The following is a 22,860-nucleotide window of genomic DNA, read 5'->3' as shown; positions in this document are numbered from 1 at the left end:
AAACTCGCCCATCGGTGATTTAAGTGGGGGGTCGTGGCGGTGGGATGCTGCGCTAGCCCCCCTCGAGGACTAGTCGGGCATCACCGCTGGTTTGAGCCCTAGCTCACCGGCCGCGCGGACACCTCGGTTATCAAAAAACAAAAAAAAGATAGATAATATATATGTACTCTACACACGTGAAATTATTCACCCGAGCCTCCTCGTGTAACTCTCCAGCCACAACCTTTGCATGCTTTCTTGGTCGAACTAATTTTCTCGATATCAAGTCGAGAAGTAGGGCGACCTTCTCTCTCCTCGTGGAGGTCTCTATGGGGCTGATTATTTCCGTTGTTGTAGCTAGCAAAGTTAACGCTAATTAAAATGGACACATAAAGTACCTCAATGTTAATAAATTTGGGTAAAAGCGGGTACAAAGAGCGGGTTACAAGTTTTTTTTAGAAAAGAAAACGAGAAGAACAAGAAGAAAGAACGCATTGTAATCGAGATCAGTGAGTTCACTTACCTACAAATTGCTTCCTTAGCAAGTTTCGATCATCCCAACAACAAAAGCTGCAAGCCAACACTGCCATCCTCATCTCTGCCGGTCGAATTGGAAGTCGGCATAGTCTTGGTTCGCATGCCATGAGGAAGAATAAGCTTAGGATTTCCCTTTGATACTATTTGACTATGTTCCTCACTACTCCTTTGGCAATCCTGCAAGTTTTTCCGTAGCTCTGTTTCGATCAAACTATCATTGTGCATAAGTGGACCCTCAACTTTTAAATCTGTTGATTCAAGAACAACCTCGTGGAGTAAAGCTGGATTGATTAGCCGATTGTTTTGAATCCCAACCTTTAAATTGTCATCAAGTGACTTGCATATTATTCGGCATCCCCACTTTTTTGCCTTTGTAGCCAATACTGTAAGGCTAAAGTGTACATAACTCCCATCAATTTGACCAAAATCGACTTCTCCCCACAGATCATATGGTGTGAAATACCAAAGCAAGATTTGATCCAAATCTAATGCCAAGAAGTTGATTCCTCCTTTGCAATCCCTCATTTCGCCATTCACATGTGGTAAAATCTGAAATATTTGATTTTGTGCCTGTCTATCATTATTGAAAACGACACAAAGAGTCAATCCAAGAAACTTGTCATACAAGTCCTTTGAAGCCATGAATGATACGGAACTCTCTTCAATAGGGAGGATCCACTTTGGCATCTCTCCTCCAGGGAGCCAAATTGTGTTATCAGGAGGCATCTATAATAAAGTAGTGAAGTTTGTTATTAGTAGTACTAAAATAAACGAATTCATTTTGAGTTTAGTGATTAATCCCAGTGAATTCCACTTCAAACTAGAGCTCTCTAAATGAGTAGAGATTCAGTGACCCTTGCTTGCATTAACATACAACTTTCATGTGATAGAAATCATTCCCGTAAAAGTACGGTAGCCAACTTTATTACATGCACAAAATTGCAGAATCACTTTATATTTGTTTGCTTTTCTTGAGCCTTTGCATTTACTACTATTGCAATATACAAGAACATAATACATCCACCATATACTCCGTTAGAGAGAGAGAGAGTCCAACCTGGTCCAGCGAGGGAATGTCAGCCACTGTCAACACTCTACGGACAAGAATAGAAGGTGAAAACGAATCTCCATTATTCGCCGAAATATGCTTCAAAAATGGTGGAAGCTCGGGTATCTCTTGTAATTGACAGGCATATGAATTTACATATACGGATAAATGATTACGCTTATGAATAGATGTAGGAAGGCTAGTAACATTGCTCTCTGCCAGAATTAAATGTTGCAAGATGGGAAAACAGGAAGGATTCTCGAGAAATTCTATTCCGGACAAATTACATGTCCCAAGATTTAAAAAGAGTAAATTTGAAAGTCCAGTCTTCATGCACGGATCAACTGAATCCTCATACTCTGGAAATCCTATTAAATTTGTGCAAGCCGAAAGTTCCAAGATTTCAATGTTTTGTAACTTGTAAATACTAGAAGGAAGACTTGCCAAGTTCTTGCAATTACTTAAAATCATTATTTTCAAAGAGACAAGATTTTCTATTGATGTAGGTAGTTCTTTAATAGCGGTCTCATGTAAACAAAGCCTTTTCAAGCCTTTGAGTTTACGTGGAATATCAGGGAAACTGTCAACTTTTCTGCACCCACTTAAATTCAACAACTGTAACTTGTCATGATAAGCAATAGACTCGTGGGCTTCTACCAAGTTTTTGCAATCACAGAGAACCAATTCCTCAAGATTTGGAGTATAAGAAAGATCGGTCATATGAACCAACGATTCACAGTTACTGAAATTAATGTACTTCAATTGTTGGAAGTCCTGCAAAAACAGCGAAACCAACATTTCATTAAAAGTTACTATAAATTGATTTCCCGAGAATTACATATTGTATTGAGAAATTAGTAAACAATTAGAAACTTTACTAGTAATTACAAATCTATATGTATATACCGTAAGAGATTGAAATTTATAGATGGTAAATCAAAAAGCTAATGGATATTGGTTGGATGCGGGCCACGTGGTAAAACTATGCCACATGTCATGCCATGTGGCAATTAGAAAAGTGGTAGAAGGACACCACAAGTGCTAAAAGTTGTGGACGGCGCTCACTTTTATTCCAAAAGTTTCTTTCGGATCATTTAAATGCCACTTTATAAAAAACAATGATCACTTAAGTGTCAACTCTGATCTCGAATGCCGAAAATCCGACGTGATAATATTTTAATATTTTTTCCACTGACATGGCTCGCTGGACGTCTAAATCAACATAAAAAAACCCGAAACGACGTTGTTCAACAAGTTTCACCTGCCTGCACGACCCAAAACGACGTCATTCAGCAAGAAAAATCAATTTCTTGCTGAACGACCGACAGAAAGGGGATGCAAAGGGGAAAAAGGGAGCATTAGTGAGAGAGCGAAAGGGAAATTCTCTCTGGCTTCTTGTCTGGGCAATTCATCAAGACCACCTCAAAGTATGCTGTCAACGGAGCTAATTCGTTGAAGAACCTGGCTGCAAACCGAAGGCTCGGCCATATCCATTCTCAGCCACGCATGGTGAGGAGTTCGAATCGCGGTTGGTGTTGCCTCCTTCGCCAACCAAGTCCCTTGAGGCGGTTTCTAGAGCCATTTTGTTCCGATCTACCCGGCAATCGCATCCGGCGACTTTCCCTTCACAAGGTACGCCCAAGCTCCTCTCTTTTCCCCTGTTTTGTCGAATCGGCGAGCTGGGGCTCACCGGCCCTGATTCTCGCGCGTTCCGAACCTGCTCATACCTTTCTCTGTGTATTCCTAGTGTTGTTTTATGGTTATGGTTGAGTATGGTCTGAGTTTGCGCCCCGATTGCTTTCTGGTTGTCCCCTCGGCCGTTATACCTTAGGTGTTCGATGAAATGTCTGGGTGAGGTTTGTGCACTTGTTCTTGGTTTTTCGTCCAATCTAGGCGTTCATTGATTGCTGGATGTATTTCATGGCTTTCTAAATTGATATCACGCCAGTGTCTTTCATATTTCGTCGAGTCTGGTTCGTTCGGAGCGATTGCTCTTCCCCTCTCTCTCTCGCCTCCATTTCTTTGACTGAGCTCTGCAACATGAGATGAAACCAAGTGATCTCGACTGAACAGCACTCTTCTCACATATCTGAACCATGTCGTTCCTTGCCCTCTCTCTCCAACCTATCAACGAATCTGACATCCTCCTTTAGACCCATGAGTGGTTCCCGACTGCTCGCACCTTCGTTGCTCTCTCCACCTCACGCCACACCCGCTTCTCCTACGCCAAGCCCTTCACCGCTCCCTCCTCCTCCTTTGATCCTGACCCCACTTCCACCTTCTACTTTATCAGTGATGACCCCCTCACCGCCTCTTATGGCCTTGCGACAGCCATAGAAGCCTTGGTTTCCCTTAAAATCGCCCTTGGTGAGAAGGAGGTGGCTTGGCGTCGTTTGTTGAGGTTGGGGCGCAGCTCATAGGTCTAGGTGGTGATGGGTGAGCATCGGAGAAGCTATGGCCAAGTAGTCACAGTGTGAAGCAACAAGGGTGCAGAAGGGAGAAAAGAGAAGAAAAAAAAGAAAAAAAGAAAAAATGACATGGAGGGAGAGGAGGAGAAATGTACACATGGAAATGCCATGTGGACCAATTTTTTTATTTATAAAAATTCTAACTTATATAAAAATTTTAATTATAAATGCCACGTACTTATTTTGGTCGGAGTTTCTCACCGGATGCACTTAAGTGATCATTTTTTATTAGATTTTGCACTTAAATGATTCGGTGAAAACTTTTAACACTAAAATGAGCGCCGTGCACAACTTTTGACACTTCTAATGTCTTTCTCCTCAGAAAAGTAAAATGAAGTGCCAAACGACAACCATGCGAATGTGGGCCACGTGACAAAATTAAGCGACATGTCATGCCATGTGCCAATTAGAGAAGCAAAGTTATTGTCATGTGGCGAGCACCAGAGTGAACATTTTTTTATTCTAATTTAGACTATTTATAATGGCTTAATGTCAAGACTATATTCTATCACAATGAAAGTTTTCAAAAAATAAATAAAATTTTAAATTTCTTTGAAACCATGCAAAGACAATGAAACCAACTTTGAAAAAAATTATGAAGAAAAAGAATTCAGATATACAATTCAATATCTAGCTCTGAATTTTGATTAAGAAACTAGTCGTATGCCACCACTAGATCCCATTATTTGTAAACGCATTACAACATTATTGGCAAAGCTTCTAATAAATATTTTATTATGTTTGCTTAGAAATGTTGCTCTTTAAGGACTGACTTAAGTAATTAATAATGCCTTGTTTTACAGCACAGTGCATTCAAACCTTTGACAGAGTTAATTCTATCGATGCATGACAAATCTCATTGTTAGGTACGTACATTGGGTAAGGCTCTATCACTTGATAACTAACTGGCCTCTTAAGGTTACTTTCAGTTGGAGATGTCGTGACAAGGATATCTAATTTACCACATCCAAATCAAGCATTTAGCCACTTAGCCAGCTACTGCTTGGGTGTTTTCACTTTTATACACAATATCAACGAATTCATTCTTTATATTATTGTTTCCTCTATATTTGCTCATTATACAAATTTTCTGTAAAAAAAAAAAGGTTATGTGTAAACAACCGACACAATTAGAATAGGTTACGCAGCTTACACTAGCACATTTGCATTCTTCACTAGGTAGATTTGATTTGATTTTGAAATATAACTATGTCGATTGTTAGAGACATTGGATTTAAAAAGTATTTTACCTTCATCTATATTATTATATAAAGTAAAGAAAGGACATCCTACTTTTAAGGGATTTCAATTTTCTTTTTAATTCTTTCCTTTAATTATACTCAATTACTTATTTTACAAATATTATACTCATGGACGGATACGTGAAATTGATTATTCTCTTTTATCTCACATACTTTATAATTATGTCTCAAGTTTGAGCCTATATATTGAACCCGACCTGATTGGAGGATGGGGACCTTCGTATTGCATGAGGCGTAAAAGAAAAGTCCAAGTTGGACTTTGACATGGTGTTGCATTCTATGGATCATAATCTCGTATTATAATTTGTTTTTCTTTGTTGGATATATGAACCAACGTTCGGTCAACCGACAAGGGTTTCTTCATATCTATCCAAGGTATGAGATCAAGAGTTGAACTCCTCTGATTGCCGCCCGGTTGACTTTCCTTTAAAAGGCCGCACAAGAGGAAACAAAAAGGAATACTCTGAAGAAAGTCTAGGTGGGTTCCAGAGATAGAAATAAAGTGTGGGTTCTATTTCGATCTCCCTTCAGCTGCAACCGCACAAAAGAGAAACAAGGGGGAAGCTCTTCTTTGGCCGGGCACAGGAGCGGTAATACACGCTGATATATATGCAATGTAGTTTTACATCCAAATTTATTTGTTTCTTTGTGAGCACTATGGGTTTAGGTGTATCTAGGACTAGGAAGCGCTCGAGTGCGTAAGCGATTGTAACTCTAAAATTCTCTGATTAATTAATGGAGTTTTTGGTGCTGGCTCTCTCCATGGAGTAGGTACCAATACTGAGACCGAACCACACAAATATTTCGTGTTTTCTTGTTATTTCTCTAGTCATTTTGTGTTGATTTAATTGCAAGATCCGTTAGTTTCTGTATTATTTTACCAAGATTGGTATCAGAGCTATTGCTAAAATCTTTTGGATTTGATATGGGATTTTTGCTTGTCTGATTGTTGTCTAGAAATTTTATTGTTGCAGTTATGTGTGGAGTGAAAGTAAAAATTTTGAGAAATTTAACGGGAGGAACAACTTTGCGTTGTGGAGCGTTACGATGCATGCTCTATTAACAACCCAAGATTTGGCCAAGGCATTGGATGGCAAGGCTAAGTTGCTAGAAATGATGAAAGATGCCGATAAAGGTGAGTTAATTGAGAGAGCGAGGAGTATGATTCTATTGATTTTATCAAATGGGGTATTAATAATGGTGGCCGAAGAGAAGGATGCTCCAGCATTGTGGGCAAAACTTCAGACACTCTATGTAAAGAAGGGTTCAAATATCACTTATACATGTTGAAGATGATGTTTCAAGTTTATTATACTAAAGTTACTTCCATCAAATCCCATTTAGATGTGTTTAACAAACTCATAATGGACTTGAAGAACGTTGAAGAGACCTTAGATGATGAAAAATAAGGCATGATATTGTTGGCTTCTCTACCAGAGTCATGAGAGTACTTTACTAACTCAGTATTACAGGGGCATACTACAGTTACCTCAAAAGAGGTAGAATCTGTCTTGTTCTCTAAGGAGTGGTAGAGAAAGTTGAAAGATGAGGATCTAGCTCAAGAGGTGGCGTGAGAACTAGTGATTCGAAGTAGAGATCAACATCGGAGTCTAGATGCAGAGGTAAAACCAGATCAAAATCTCACAATAAAAAGTCTAAGGGTTGCGTGATGTGCTTTGACTGTCATGAGGAGGGGCACATGAGGAGAGATTGCCTAAAGCTAAGAAACAGAGATATGCCAGTGCAAAAATAGAAAGAGTCGTGCCCTTCAAAGTTGAAGGCATCCTCCCCAGATAAACTACCCACCTTGCAGTGTCCCCCTCCCGAATTCTCGATGCGGCGGTTAGGCATAGCAGGCAAAATACCTCAAGTAGTGTAGTGTGGCGAACGTTGTCGAGGAAAGCACCAATAATGCAAAGACTGTCTTGAGTGTGACTATCGACTCATCAAGAGATGTGTAGTGCTAGAATTTGGGGTATTCTTATTAGATGATTCTTCATAGGAACTGGTTTACTACTTAATAAACTGCACATGATGATAGAGTTATGATGGGGAATAACGCAGCTTACAAGATTGTCTGGATAGGGACACTTCGAATTCGGATGCACGATAGGTAATGCACATATTGATGGATGTGAGGCATGTACCGGAGCTTAAGATAATCGTATTTTCTCTTGAAACACTCAATAACATTTGGTGTAAGTACACGACTGAAGAAGGAGTGCTGAAGATCTCTCAATGTGCCATGACAGTGATGAAGGGGAAGAAGGTGAATTCTCTATATCATCTACTGGGAGAGACCATAACCAGATCTTTTGCAGTTTCGTCAAGCGAGTCAGACTCAAACTTGACTAAGTTATGGCATATGCCATTAGGGCACAAGAATATGACAAGTATGACGATGCTGAGTTAGAGTGGATTGCTCAACGGTCAGAAGATAAGGAAGCTAGACTTGTGTGAGTAATGCATCTTTAGGAAGTAAAGCCGAGTTAAATTCACTACAGCTATGCATTCGACCAAGCAACTGATTGGTTATATTCATTTAGAAGTCTAGGGCCCATCTCCGATTTCTTCGAAAGGAAGAGCTTGATATATGTTGATATTCATCGATGATTATTTGACAAAGGTGTGGATATACTTCCTAAAGCACAAATTTGAGGTGTTCAATCGGGTCAAGAAGTTTAAGGCACTCATTGAGAAGCATTCAGTAAACAAATTTAGTGCCTTAGGATCAATAACGACATGGAGTTCTATAGAAAAGATTTTACCAATTTTTGCAAGGGAGAAGTGGTTTTGGGACACCACATAGTGCCCCGGACACCACAGCAGAATGGTGTCATAGAATAAAGGAATAGAACTTTGATTGAGTGAGCTAGGTGCATTCTTTTGCATGCAAGACTCGGCAAGGAATTTTGTTTTTAGCTAATAGTTAATGGTACAAAAAAATAGTAAATGACAAAGTTTGTGTATAACTATAGAAATGAATTTTTTAAGTTCTAGTCCTAGAGAACATTTAACTAACACCCTCTCATATTATCTTTAACAAAATATATGTTGATGGAGGAAAATGGAGCCAATGATTGTGGGACGCATGATATAGCCATAGCACACTATTCTATCCAACTTTCCATTACTGTATCGATATGTATATAACCCTAAAGCTACGTTTGGTAGTTGGGATAAAATTCAAACTATGATAAAATTTGTCATATATCATGTTTGGTGCCTGTTCAGGATATGATAAAGTCGGACATATGAAGGATATAGCCCGGATAAAATTATTCCATGGGAGAGGTGGAATAAAGGTTGATAGGATTTCTAATATCCATAATATAAAAGTTATTTTTCTCGAATAACAAACTTGTTAAATTAATAAAATTAAAATAGTATTTGAATATAAATAATATTTGAATTTTAATATAAAAAATTCAAAATAACAAAAAAATAAGAATAAATTCGTTTTTATTTATTCTTATTTTCATTTTTATATTCAAATTTCTTTATATCTTATGATGTAAATTTCATATATATATATATACACACATTTAATATTTATATTTATTACATATTTTAGGCATATTTGTATAGTTTACTATTTAATAAAATTTTATTAGAGAATGATGGAAGGGGAAGAAATAAAAAAGAAAATAATTAAAAAGAGAGGGAAAATAATAAAAAAAATGAAATAGGTAAGAGTATCGTGAGAAATTTTTATCATCTTCATTTGTGTAATTTTTATGTTCATTTACACTGATATAATGCTCATAGCAAATAATGGATATAGAAATATGTGAAAATATCCAGCTTTATTACTGCAATTTACCAAACAATAGATAAGATATAACAAATCATCGACTATTATATAATCTATATTGACCGGGTGAACACTGAATATGTCCTTATTACATATCCTTAGGCCACAACACTCTTCATGTGGAAGGAAGCAAGGAGCTTCGGTAGATCAGACAACACGGAACCTACTATTCAAGTTTCTGAGTGAATTTCTGAACGTATTAATGAACTTTTCATTCAAAGTTACTGTAAACTGATTTTGTGAGTATTAAATATCACATTGAGAAATTACTAAACACTTTGAAACTCTACCAGTAATTATACAAACATACTTATATATGTACATTTTAGTAACTCAGAGTTAACTCTTATCATTTGACATTTTAGATATTATTTGAAAGAATTGAATAATATATAGACACGCGATATAAAAAATGTTCACAAGTAAAATTGGGGTAACAATTATTAGAAGATTAGAATAAGTATAATTAAAAATCCCAAATCGTTATGCAGATTTATCCCTTATTAATTTTCGTCTTACAAAAATCCTACACTGGTACAATTATGACACATTTATCAAAATCTAATTTTCGTTTAATAAAACATCCCATACCAGTACTCCTCACCCAAATCTACTCTCTATTTGTAGATGAAAATTGGTTTAGGATAAAACGGTGCCACGTGTCATGCATGTGGCAATCCTAAAATCTAAGTGAAGGGTCACTTGGCGAATATGCGAATGTGGGGCATGTGACAAAACTATGCCACGTGTCATGCCATGTGACAATCATAGAAGCACAGGAAAGTGCCACATGGCGAGTATGGATGTGGGCCACGTAACAAAATGATGCCACGTGTCAAGTCATGTGACAACCATAGAAGCAAAATGAAGTGTCACGTGGAGAGCACAGGAGTGAACACTTTGTTGGATTTCGGCTCTAACTATATATAATAGATGAAGGTCAAGAATATATGTTTTATCACAAAAGAATTTCCCAAAAATCAATAAAATTTAAAATTTGTTGAAGTTTATCAAAGACAATGAAACCAACTTTGAAAAACATGGGAAAGAAAATACAAATTTCATATATTGAATTCAAAAGGGCTAATGTAGGTAAATGCTCACCTTAAATTGATTTGGCACTACTGTGATACTGCAATTGCTCATATCAAGTCCCACTAATTTCTTTCTACCAGAAGAAAATTCTAGAATCCGAGGAGCACATCTATCCCATCGAAACCATCTTAGCTCATTAGGAAGCCATATAGGACCTTGGAAAGAATTATGCACATTTTGCAAAATGAGCATTCTCAAACTTCTCAGTTTTGTAAAAGCATCAGGATTGATACATATTTCTATCGGCTCAGGTGGCTCCACCACTATGGCTTTTACAACACAATCTTCCTGTATAAACAAAACTATTTGGGTTATGCAAGTTCAGTAATTAGAGTAAAACAGATAAGGAGCATAATTCTGATCATATATGCAAGTCTTACCGTGTCACTTGACAGAACATCGACAACGTCATCATACAACCATAGTCTGCTGCGTTTCCCGGGATCATCGCTTTCTTGGTTCACAATATCCATACCCATAAATTGAATCAAGTCATGCATTTGTATGTTCTTGGACTCAATTCTTATCAAGGACCTCTCCATGAGAATTTGTAATCCTATTACTGCCTTAAGATCGCAACTGTCGAGAACTTTCTTTACATACTCACTATCCCAGCCCTTAAAGAAGCAGGCAATGTGGAGAAAGATCTCTTTCACTTTTGGCTCTAGTCCATCATAACTTATTTTGAGCACATCATTGATGCCTTTTTTAGGAGCCGTAGAAATTTCATCCAGTGCACTTTCCCATTCATATTCTCTTCTACCGCGTAAGAAGGAACCTAGCACCTCAAGTGCTAAAGGAAGGCCTTTAGCATGATTTAGAACACTATCCACTAGATCTGTCCTGATTTTAAATTTTTGGTGTGTCGGAAAAGCATGCTTACTAAACAGCTCACGAGCTTCACTGTCATCCAGTTCTCTAATCTCGTACACATGATATTGATCTATCCCGAGATAAGTTAGCAAATGGCTATCTCTTGTAGTAACAATGATCGTGCTCCCGTTACGAAGCCACTTACCTTCTCCTACTAAAGCATGTAATTGGCGCAAGTCATCCACGTCATCAAGGATGAGGAGAACTTTTTTGTGACAAAGTCTTTCTTGTATTAGATTAATACCTCTGTCAACATTGGACACTACTAATCTTTCTTTCAGTGCTAATATCTCAAATAGTAAATTTTCTTGCAAAGTTACTAAATCCTTGCAATCTTTTGAAACTTCTCGAACATTCGCCAAAAAACATGAATTCCCAAATTGATTGAAAATATCATTATAAACAGCTTTGGCTAAAGTCGTCTTTCCTATGCCTCCCTGTCCCCACAATCCTACCATGAGAACATCATCATCAGACTCAAGGTTTAACATCGATTTTAACTTAACCACTCGGGAATCTATCCCAACTGGATGTGTAGCAACATGCAGAAGTGTTCGGTCTAGGTGAGTGGAGATTTCCGTCACAATTCTTTTTATAAGCTCTGACTCATCTCTGAAAAAAAGAAGAAGAAGAAGTTGTGGCATCATTTTAGCAATTTGAATAAGCAAATAACAAGCAATTACTAGCCAACGATGACAAAAGCAGTGCATCACATTTTTACATAACCATAGCCAAAACAAAATGTATTTCTACCAAGTCGAATTAGAACTCAAAAGAGCTCCACAACAATCAAAACAAGTTCAGGTTCAACTTTTAGTCTTCCAAGTGATTCATGTTCTTTTGATTTATGCATGATGATTTACTTTTTTTTTTTGTTGAACTATTATTATATGTGATTTATTTATACACTTAATCAAAAAACTTGCCAAGCTTAATTTTCTTTTAATTATCAAATTTTCTTCAATTTTTTCAAATTTCATTTTTCTTTTTTAACTAAATCTTAGATTTACCAACTCTTATATGAGATTACTAAATTTAACTTAAGCCACTAAAGAATTTTCAGAAACCAAAAGATGAAGCATCTATACATGTACTTACAATCATGTGTGTGCAGATTTTTTACAAACAATCTTTGTACTTGTAAAAATTGGCTTCTTACACAAAATATGGACTCCACTCTACTTACCCATCTTTCAAATGCCACCCGGACAAGTTAGCAGCATCGGAAAGAGCTTTCTCCCATCTCTTCACTTCCTTTGAATCCTTCCCGAACTTGGACTCATGCTTAATCATAGCTTCTCTATACCTCTCTCTTGGTGTTTTCACTTCTCTAGGTTCCACTTTGTAAAACAAGGGAAAGACCAAGAGAGCTCTTTCTTTCTTGCAGTCCATGATTCTCGCCACCTCTTCCAAACACCACCATGAGGAAGGGAAATCCTCAGAGAAAACAATTAATGCGATCTGTGATTCATCGATTGCCTTCATAAGTGCTGGCACTATTTGCTCTCCTTTCCTGAGCTCCTCGCTATCAACATAAGTGTAGATTCCTTTTTGGTTAAGAGCTTCGTAGAGATGACCGAGAAAGTTGTTCCGAATGTCCTCACCTCTGAAACTTAAGAACACATGGTAAATCCTTTCAGGTTTTGATGAAGAAGCCATTAGATGATGGAGTTCAACCATCAGCAAAGAGTATTAGCTTAAGATTTGGTAGTGTGTTTTCAGGTAGTTCATTCACCATTTGATCTTCTTGTTGATTTATTCTTATACTAGAGGACAGAGGTGTATGGCTTTTTTAGGGCAAAGTCAATAAAAAAATAATATTAGAAATTTGGAAAATGATGGACTAAGATATCTAATAGGTGTAACCACATGGACTTATTTTTTCTGAAGAAAGCAAATCACGGGGTTATTCCGATTGGCGGGCAAATGGATAACAAAGGTAGAGAATAGTATAGATCACTAATGGTCCCAGTGGACTCAATTATTGCACAAACTGATAAAGAAACTTTGTTGACTTCCTCGAAATCACATCCACAACCTTCGAGTAGTTTTTTGTAACATCCTCAATTTTAGTCCCTAGGAATTGGCCATGGAAATAGTGTATGGACTGATCCGAGGGTCGGTTATAGATCAGGCTAGTATGGTCAATCGTTCAAGGCACCTAAAATCTTGATTACCTTAGTTCTTTGCCAAACCAAATTTAGTGAAATTTGGGATCCGAAGAAGGAAGTGCCATTAGAACTAAACAAAGGGATGAGACTCATTTCTAAGCCCTCCAATCTTACCCATGATTTTGCTAGAATTGAGTTTTATCAAACCAAATTTGGTGGTTTTCTCATTTGGACTCAATTCTTGATCTTGTTATGGAAAAACCCAGATTCGGATCTTCTATACCTTTTCGTTTTGTTATTTTTGTGAAAAACTTTGTGGACCGAATTTCCTGAAATTTTCTTCTTCAAAGTTGTTCCAAATATCTTGAAGTTTAACATATAGCAAGCCAAGGTCAAGAGAGACAAAAATGTCATTTTCACATGGGTCCCTAAAGTCTTATGGCCATTAATGTGTGTCATGATGGAGGGGTCCCTAACGTCAAAAATCATTTAAGGCTTGTCATGATGATGTGCCCCAAAGTATAACTTCAATTAATACAAGCCATTAATGATCCTTATCTCTTCCTCTCTTTCTCTCTCGGCAACTCTCTCGGCAACTCTCTCGGCCGACTCTCTTCTTGGCCGACTCCCCTCTCTCTCTCTCCCTATTTCTGTGGCTCTTACTTGAGTCATTAAAAGGAAGAGATAAGGTGTCATCATGAAAGGGTCTCAAAAGTATCATGTCATTAATTTAGGCTTCTTGAACAAGCTTCATTCTTGGTCATTCATCTCCCAACATAGGCTTCAAGTTTTGACTTCTCTAGAATCGTCCAAGTCCAAGCTTGCTTCTCTCTCTCGGTTTCCCCCTGGGCCGACCTCCAATTAAAGCATAACATGTCTCATTTGAAAGCTCAGAACGTGTACTTTAAATCACCAGAAGACATCAAGTCAAAATTCCAACGTTCTCGTATAGAAAATGCTGAATCTTTAAAATCTTACAAAACCGGAGAGTTTTGCACTGTTCACGAAATCGGACTTGAAAACATAGTAAATGGACTCAGAAAATTCTCCAATTTGAATATGTCATAAACAAGGCCTTAACAAACATTTTTCATGTAGAGCACGAAATCTCAATCTCTCTGTAACAACCATTTTTAGTAGCTCAAAGACAGACTAAAAACAGTTCACTGGAACAGAATTCTTGTTTCTCAAAGTAAGCTCTGTCCAGAATCCAAATCATCTCACAAAAATTCCCAAATTTATTTACGTTAGAGAAAAGGAAGTTCTCAACAACTTTTGTGAAGGAAACTTTTCCAAAATCATCCCAGAAAAGCTTGTACAAAATAAAGAAAGGTGAACATCACCGAAATACCCATTCTGGGCAGTTTTACACGGTCCGAAAATCAGGCCATCATACCACTCATATCAACTCCAAAAATTATAAAATAAAATTATGTAAAACTTCAAGATGTTTGGAGAAACTTTCAAGAAGAAAGTGTTTGGAAATTCGGATCACAAAAGTCTCCCCAAAAATAACAAAATGAAGAGGTACAAAGGATCCGAAATTGGGTTTTCCAAAACACGAGTAAAAATTGGTTCCAATTGAAAAACTACCAAACTTAAACCATAGCCATTTTCCAGGGACTGAAATTGAGGATGTTACAATTCTCCACCTTCCACGTGCTCAAGCAACACGCCAAGAATCGTTCGAGAGTCACCGAAGTTCTTGTGTTCTTCACACGTCACCCGTTTCTCTAGTTCTTGTTTGAAATCATTGAGTAAGTGAATTCCCTAATATCGGGAAGGGATGTTGAGATGCATTGTGACGTGGTTTGGTTGGACCGTTTCTCGGTCATTTGATTGGTCGTAGTTGGTTCATTTTCTTAGTTTGATCATGTCTCATATTTGTTGTTGTTTTGGAGATAGAACCGAGGCTTGAATGCCAAGGTGCACATGTTATAGCCATGCTTGATGTTTTCGTGTATGAACTTTGCTATTGATCTCCATCGATGCGGGTGCGGTAAGGGCCGACTTTTGTTAATGGCGATCGATATATCCTCACTTGATATTAGTGTTTTCACTTGCTGAGTCTCCCCGACTCATCCCCCGTTGTTTCCCTTTTTCAGGTCCGTAGGATGGCATCTCCCCCAGCCCGCGTTGGCAATCTCGTGGAGATAAGAGCCGAAGTGCTCACCGTGATAAATGCCAGAGAAGACCGCGCCTATCGCCGAATCACGACGCTTGTGATGATTCGATGAGGGCCTAATGGACTTGGTGCCTCATCCGTACGTGGCGTGGTATCACTATGCGAAAGGAGAATGGGTTGGATCCCTATGTGGGTTCAACAGTGCTTTGGCGGTGCGGGCAGGCCAGCTCCGGGATAAAGCCACGGGTGGGATGTGAGATGGCCAGGCGGACGGGACCGGGGTGGAGGTGAAGAAGCGAGGAACGAGAAGCCGTAGTGGGTATAGGACAACCCAAGCCGAGTTTTGCTATTCTTAGTACGTGTGAAATATGTGTTATTTGCCATGTCCCGAAGGGCTTGTTAAAACATGTTTGCATGCATTGTAAACATAAGGTTTGCTCATGATGCTTCTTGTCTTATTTCCGCTGTGTGAATTGAATGTGATTGTCCCGAAATTATGCTTCCGCCCGTGTGTAAAGAAAGATAACAATGAACAGGACGTCACATTAAAGATCCTGAGGTGGGGGCGTTACAGTCTAATTTGGTATCAGAGCAGGTTTTCCCTCCAGTAGGTGTAGTTCGGGGCAGCTTACAATTGGCCAGTCCAACGAAGGCGGGGAGTGGCGCCGGGGCCAAACGACCTGATCATTGAGTGGCTTCTGACAGAGGTGGCGCCGGGGTAAGAGGCCTGATCACTAAGCGGACTCTGGGCAGAAGTGCCGCCAGGGTGAAGGGCCTGATCATTGAGCGGCTCCTGGCAGGCTTCTAGGATGGCTAAGGGCGAGAATGACCGAACTGTTTACCGAATTGGGAAAAACGATTCTGAAATCAAAGTGGGAATAAAGACCTGGAGTGATAAGGCGCGCTGAAGTTGGGGTAGTTAGCTAGGAAACACCCTTATGCATGTGAATGATTGATTGTGGTTGAATAGGTTAAGTGCTCCTGTTTGTTTGTGATCACTGACCTATTCTTGTGTTGTAGAAAGTCTTGTTAGACTATTGATAGCAAAATAAGTGCTCAGGACCAGGCTGCGACCGCTGAAGAAAAAGGAAAGTCCTATCAGGATGCCACGACCTCGAAAGAAGGTTCCCCTCTAGTAAGTTGCAGTTCGGTGTTGAGCCAAGAGAAGGCCGTTGAAGTTTGACATAACCCGATCCGATGAGGCCGGGGAGTGATCGCCGGGGTAGAACCTGATCAAGGAGCGGCTCTTGGCTAGGAAGTGGACGCCGGGGCAAGAAGCCTGATCAAGGTACGGCTTCTAGCAAGAGTGATTAAAGACCTGAACAACGTGCGGCTCCTGGCAGGCTTCTAGGATGGCCGGTAAGAAAAGGAATAAACCGAACTAGGTACTGAATTGAAAGTAAGACGGGAATTGTTACTTAAAATGATAAGTGTGATCTTCGTGATTGTTATAAGTAAGTAAACTATGTTTGAGGAAGATTTTATCAGAGTAGCGCAGCGGAAGCGTGGTCAAGCTTGCTGCACTCTAGTATGTCGGAGCGAGGCTGGGGAAAGAAAGGTCGTTGGTCCAGAGCTAGTCCAAATTACAGTGAACGCTGTAAAGGTAGTAAGGTAAGTTAAATCCCAGGTACGTTTTAAATTTCGAGGACGACATTCTTTTAGAGGGGGAGAATTGTAACATCCTCAATTTCAGTCCCTGGGAAATGGCTATGGTTTAAGTTTGGTAGTTTTTCAATTGGAAACAATTTTTACTCGTGTTTTGGAAAACCCAATTTCGGATTCTTTGTACCCCTTCATTTTGTTATTTTTGGGGAGACTTTTGTGATCCGAATTTCCAAACACTTTCTTCTTGAAAGTTTCTCCAAACGTTTTGAATTTTTACATATTTTAATTTTAGAATTTTTGGAGTTCATATGAGTGGTATGATGGCCTGATTTTCGGACCGTGTAAAACTGCCCAGAATGGGTATTTCGGTGATGTTCACCCTTTCTTTATTTTGTACAAGCTTTTCTGGGATGATTTTGGAAAAGTTTCCTTCACAAAAGTTGTTGAGAACTTCCTTTTCTCCAACGTAAATAAATTTGGGAATTTTTCGAGATGATTTGGATTCTGGACAGAGCTTACTTTTCGAAACAAGAATTCTGTTCCAGTGAACTGTTTTTAGTCTGTCTTTGAGCTACTAAAAATGGTGTTTGCGGTGAGATTGAGATTTCGTGCTCTGCATGAAAAATGTTTTCTAAGGCCTTGTTTACGACATATTCAAATTTCAGAATTTTCAGAGTCCATTTACTATGTTTTCAAGTCCGATTACGTGAACAGTACAAAACAGCCCGGTTTTGTAAGATTTTAAAGATTCAGCATTTTCTATACGAGAACGTTGGAATTTTGACTTGATGTCTTCTGGTGATTTAAAGTACACGTTCTGAGCTTTCAAACGAGACATGTTATGCTTTGATTGGAGGTCAGCCCAGGGGGAAACCGAGAGAGAGAAGCAAGCTTAGACTTGGAAGATTCTAGAGAAGTCAAAACTTGAAGCCTAAGTTGGGAGATGAATGACCAAGAATGAAGCTTGTTCAAGAAGCCTAAATTAATGACATGAGACTTTTGAGACCCTTTCATGATGACACCTTATCTCTTCCTTTTAATGACTCAAGTAAGAGCCACAGAAATAGGGAGAGAGAGAGAGGGGAGTCGGCCAAGAAGAGAGTCGGCCGAGAGAGTTGCCGAGAGAGAAAGAGAGGAAGAGATAAGGATCATTAATGGCTTGTATTAATTGAAGTTAGACTTTGGGGCACATCATCATGACAAGCCTTAAATGATTTTTGACTTTAGGGACCCCTCCATCATGACACACATTAATGGCCATAAGACTTTAGGGACCCTTGTGAAAATGACATTTTTGTCTCTCTTGACCTTGGCTTGCTATATAAAGAGAGGAAGAGAAAGAGAAGCCTCACGTGAAGTACCCCCCCCTCCTCCTCCTCTCTCACGCCATCCTCCATTCTCACGCCACTCTCAAGCCATCACCATCTTGTTTACCCCCCTCCTCCTCCTCTCTCACGCCATCCTCCATTCTCACGCCGCTCTAAAGCCATCACCATCTTGTTTACCCCCCCTCCTCCTCCTCTCTCACACCATCCTCCATTCTCACGCCACTCTCAAGCCATCACCATCTTGTTTCTTGGGGGGGACTTCACGTGAGGCTTCTCTTTCTCTTCCTCTCTATATATAGCAAGCCAAGGTCAAGAGAGACAAAAATGTCATTTTCACAAGGGTCCCTAAAGTCTTATGGCCATTAATGTGTGTCATGATGGAGGGGTCCATAAAGTAAAAAATCATTTAAGGCTTGTCATGATGATGTGCCCCAAAGTCTAACTTCAATTAATACAAGCCATTAATTATCCTTATCTCTTCCTCTCTTTCTCTCTCGGCAACTCTCTCGGCCGACTCTCTTCTTGTCCGACTCCCCTCTCTCTCTCTCCCTATTTCTGTGGCTCTTACTTGAGTCATTAAAAGGAAGAGATAAGGTGTCATCATGAAAGGGTCTCAAAAGTCTCATGTCATTAATTTAGGATTCTTGAACAAGCTTCATTCTTGGTCATTCATCTCCCAACTTAGGCTTCAAGTTTTGACTTCTTTAGAATCTTCCAAGTCTAAGCTTGCCTCTCTCTTTTCTCTCTCTCGGTTTCCCCCTAGGCCGACGTCCAATCGAAGTATAATATGTCTCCTTTGAAACTTCAGAACGTGTACTTTAAGTCACCAGAAGACATCAAGTCAAAATTCCAACGTTCTCGTATAGAAAATGCTGAATCTTTAAAATCTTACAAAACCGGGCAGTTTTGCACTGTTCACGAAATCGAACTTGAAAACATAGTAAATGAACTCCGAAAATTCTCAAATTTGAATATATCATAAAAAAGGCCTTACAAAAAAATTTTCGTGAAGAGCACGAATTCTCAATCTCTCCCTAACAACCATTTTTAGTAGCTCAAAGACAGACTAAAAACAGTTCACTGGAACGGAATTCTTGTTTCTCAAAGTAAGCTCTGTCCAGAATCCGAATCATCTTGAAAAAATTCCAAAATTTATTTACGTTAGAGAAAAGGAAGTTCTCAACAACTTTTGTGAAGGAAACTTTTCCAAAATCATCCCAGAAAAGCTTGTACAAAATAAAGAAAGGGTGAACATCACCGAAATACCCATTCTGGGCAGTTTTACACGGTCCGAAAATCAGGCCATCATACCACTCATATCAACTCCAAAAATTATAAAATCAAAGTATGTAAAACTTCAAGATGTTTGGAGAAACTTTCAAGAATAAAGTGTTTCGAAATTCGGATCACAAAAGTCTCCCCAAAAATAACAAAATGAAGGGGTACAAAGGATCCAAAATTGGGTTTTCCAAAACACGAGTAAACATTGGTTCCAATTGAAAAACTACCAAACTAAAACCATAGCCATTTTCCAGGGACTGAAATTGAGGATGTTACAATTCTCCGCCTTCCACGTGCTCAAGCAACACGCCAAGAATCGCTCGAGAGTCACCGAAGTTCTTGTGTTCTTCACACGTCACCCGTTTCTCTAGTTCTTGTTTGAAATCATTGAGTAAGTGAATTCCCTAATATCGGGAAGGGATGTTGAGATGCGTTGTGACGTGGTTTGGTTGGACCGTTTCTCGGTCATTTGATTGGTCGTAGTTGGTTCATTTTCTTAGTTTGATCATGTCTCATATTTGTTGTTGTTTTGGAGATAGAACCGAGACTTGAATGGCAAGGTGCACATGTTATAGCCATGCTTGATGTTTTCGTGTATGAACTTTGCTACTGATCTGCCATCGATGCGGGTGCGGTAAGGGCCGACTTATGTTAATGGCGATCGATATATCCTCACTTGATATTAGTGTTTTCACTTGCTGAGTCTCCCCGACTCATCCCCCGTTGTTTCCCTTTTTCAGGTCCGTAGGATGGCATCTCCCCCAGCCCGCGTTGGCAATCCCGTGGAGATGAGAGCCGAAGTGCTCACCGTGATAAATGCCAGAGAAGACCGCGCCTATCGCCGAATCACGACGCTTGTGATGATTCGATGAGGGCCTAATGGACTTGGTGCCTCATCCGTACGTGGCGTGGTATCGCTATGCAAAAGGAGAATGGGTTGGATCCCTATGTGGGTTCAACAGTGCTTTGGCGGTGCGGGCAGGTCGGCTCCGGGATAAAGCCACGGGTGGGATGTGAGATGGCCAGGCGGACGGGACCGGGGTGGAGGTGAAGAAGCGAGGAGCGAGAAGCCGTAGTGGGTATAGGACAACCCAAGCCGAGTTTTGCTATTCTTAGTACGTGTGAAATATGTGTTATTTGCCGTGGCCCGAAGGGCTTGTTAAAACATGTTTGCATGCATTGTAAACATAAGGTTTGCTCATGATGCTTCTTGTCTTATTTCCGCTGTGTGAATTGAATGTGATTGTCCCGAAATTATGCTTCCGCCCGTGTGTAAAGAAAGATAACAATGAACGGGACGTCACATTAATGATCCTAAGGTGGAGGCGTTACAGTCTAATTTGGTATCAGAGCAGGTTTTCCCTCCAGTAGGTGCAGTTCGGGGCAGCTTACAATTGGCCAGTCCGACGAAGGCGGGGAGTGGCGCCGGGGCCAAACGACCTGATCATTGAGTGGCTTCTGACAGAGGTGGCGCCGGGGTAAGAGGCCTGATCACTAAGCGGACTCTGGGCAGAAGTGCCGCCAGGGTGAAGGGCCTGATCATTGAGCGGCTCCTGGCAGGCTTCTAGGATGGCTAAGGGCGAGAATGACCGAACTGTGCACCGAATTGGGAAAAACGATTCTGAAATCAAAGTGGGAATAAAGACCTGGAGTGATAAGGCGCGCTGAAGTTGGGGTAGTTAGCTAGGAAACACCCTTATGCGTGTGAATGATTGATTGTGGTTGAATAGGTTAAGTGCTCCTGTTTGTTTGTGATCACTGACCTATTCTTGTGTTGTAGAAAGTCTTGTTAGACTATTGATAGCAAAATAAGTGCTCAGGACCAGGCTGCGACCGCTGAGGAAAAAGGAAAGTCCCATCAGGATGCCACGACCTCGAAAGAAGGTTCCCCTCTAGTAAGTTGCAGTTCGGTGTTGAGCCAAGAGAAGGCTGTTGAATTTTGACATAACCCGATCCGATGAGGCCGGGGAGTGATCGCCGGGGTAGAACCTGATCAAGGAGCGGCTCTTGGCTAGGAAGTGGACGCCGGGGCAAGAAGCCTGATCAAGGTGCGGCTTCTAGCAAGAGTGATTAAAGACCTGAACAACGTGCGGCTCCTGGCAGGCTTCTAGGATGGCCGGTAAGAAAAGGAATAAACCGAACTAGGTACTGAATTGAAAGTAAGACGGGAATTGTTACTTGAAATGATAAGTGTGATCTTCGTGATTGTTATAAGTAAGTAAACTATGTTTGAGGAAGATTTTATCAGAGTAGCGCAGCGGAAGCGTGGTCAAGCTTGCTGCACTCTAGTATGTCGGAGCGAGGCTGGGGAAAGAAAGGTCGTCGGTCCAGAGCTAGTCCAAATTACAGTGAACGCTGTAAAGGTACTAAGGTAAGTTAAATCTCAGGTACGTTTTAAATTTCGAGGACGACATTCTTTTAGAGGGGGAGAATTGTAACATCCTCAATTTCAGTCCCTGGGAAATGGCTATGGTTTAAGTTTGGTAGTTTTTCAATTGGAACCAATTTTTACTCGTGTTTTGGAAAACCCAATTTCGGATCCTTTGTACCCCTTCATTTTGTTATTTTTGGGGAGACTTTTGTGATCCGAATTTCCAAACACTTTGTTCTTGAAAGTTTCTCCTAACGTCTTGAATTTGTACATACTTTAATTTTAGAATTTTTGGAGTTGATATGAGTGGTATGATGGCCTGATTTTCGGACCGTGCAAAACTGCCCAGAATGGGTATTTTGGTGATGTTCACCCTTTCTTTATTTTGTACAAGCTTTTCTGGGATGATTTTGGAAAAGTTTCCTTCACAAAAGTTGTTTAGAACTTCCTTTTCTCCAACGTAAATAAATTTGGGAATTTTTCGAGATGATTTGGATTCTGGACAGACCTTCCTTTGCGAAACAAGAATTCTGTTCCAGTGAACTGTTTTTAGTCTGTCTTTGAGCTACTAAAAATGGTGTTTGCGGTGAGATTGAGATTTCGTGCTCTGCATGAAAAATGTTTTCTAAGGCCTTGTTTACGACATATTCAAATTTCAGAATTTTCAGAGTCCATTTACTATGTTTTCAAGTCCGATTTCGTGAATAGTGCAAAACAGCCCGGTTTTGTAAGATTTTAAAGATTCAGCATTTTCTATACGAGAACGTTGGAATTTTGACTTGATGTCTTCTGGTGATTTAAAGTACACGTTCTGAGCTTTCAAACGAGACATGTTATGCTTTGATTGGAGGTCAGCCCAGGGGGAAACCGAGAGAGAGAAGCAAGCTTGGACTTGGAAGATTCTAGAGAAGTCAAAACTTGAAGCCTAAGTTGGGAGATGAATGACCAAGAATGAAGCTTGTT

The 22,860-nt window shown here is 39.8% G+C and overlaps 2 protein-coding genes across 2 annotated transcripts; both read right to left on the bottom strand.

The window, feature by feature from the left end:
• Positions 1–531: 531 nt before the first annotated feature.
• On the bottom strand, positions 532–3,052 carry LOC130134806 (disease resistance protein RUN1-like). The gene is made up of 3 exons (XM_056302511.1): positions 3,026–3,052; positions 1,574–2,338; positions 532–1,242 (listed from the first exon to the last, which is right to left on the bottom strand). The coding sequence occupies exons 1-3, from the start codon at positions 3,050–3,052 to the stop codon at positions 532–534; spliced, it is 1,503 nt and encodes a 500-aa protein (XP_056158486.1).
• A 7,025-nt stretch (positions 3,053–10,077) lies between these two features.
• LOC130134876 (TMV resistance protein N-like) lies at positions 10,078–13,052 on the bottom strand. Its single transcript, XM_056302655.1, has 3 exons — positions 12,263–13,052; positions 10,584–11,688; positions 10,078–10,491 (listed from the first exon to the last, which is right to left on the bottom strand). The coding sequence occupies exons 1-3, from the start codon at positions 12,754–12,756 to the stop codon at positions 10,192–10,194; spliced, it is 1,899 nt and encodes a 632-aa protein (XP_056158630.1). The 5' UTR covers positions 12,757–13,052; the 3' UTR covers positions 10,078–10,191.
• Between the last annotated feature and the right edge of the window lie 9,808 nt (positions 13,053–22,860).

Source organism: Syzygium oleosum, unplaced genomic scaffold (assembly GCF_021117445.2).
Source record: "Syzygium oleosum isolate NSW1041296 unplaced genomic scaffold, Sole_v2.1 Sole_v2.24, whole genome shotgun sequence".
NCBI classification, from domain to species: domain Eukaryota; kingdom Viridiplantae; phylum Streptophyta; class Magnoliopsida; order Myrtales; family Myrtaceae; genus Syzygium; species Syzygium oleosum.
The sequence above is the reverse complement of the archived record's forward strand: the minus strand, read 5'-3'. Positions and strand labels throughout refer to the sequence as shown.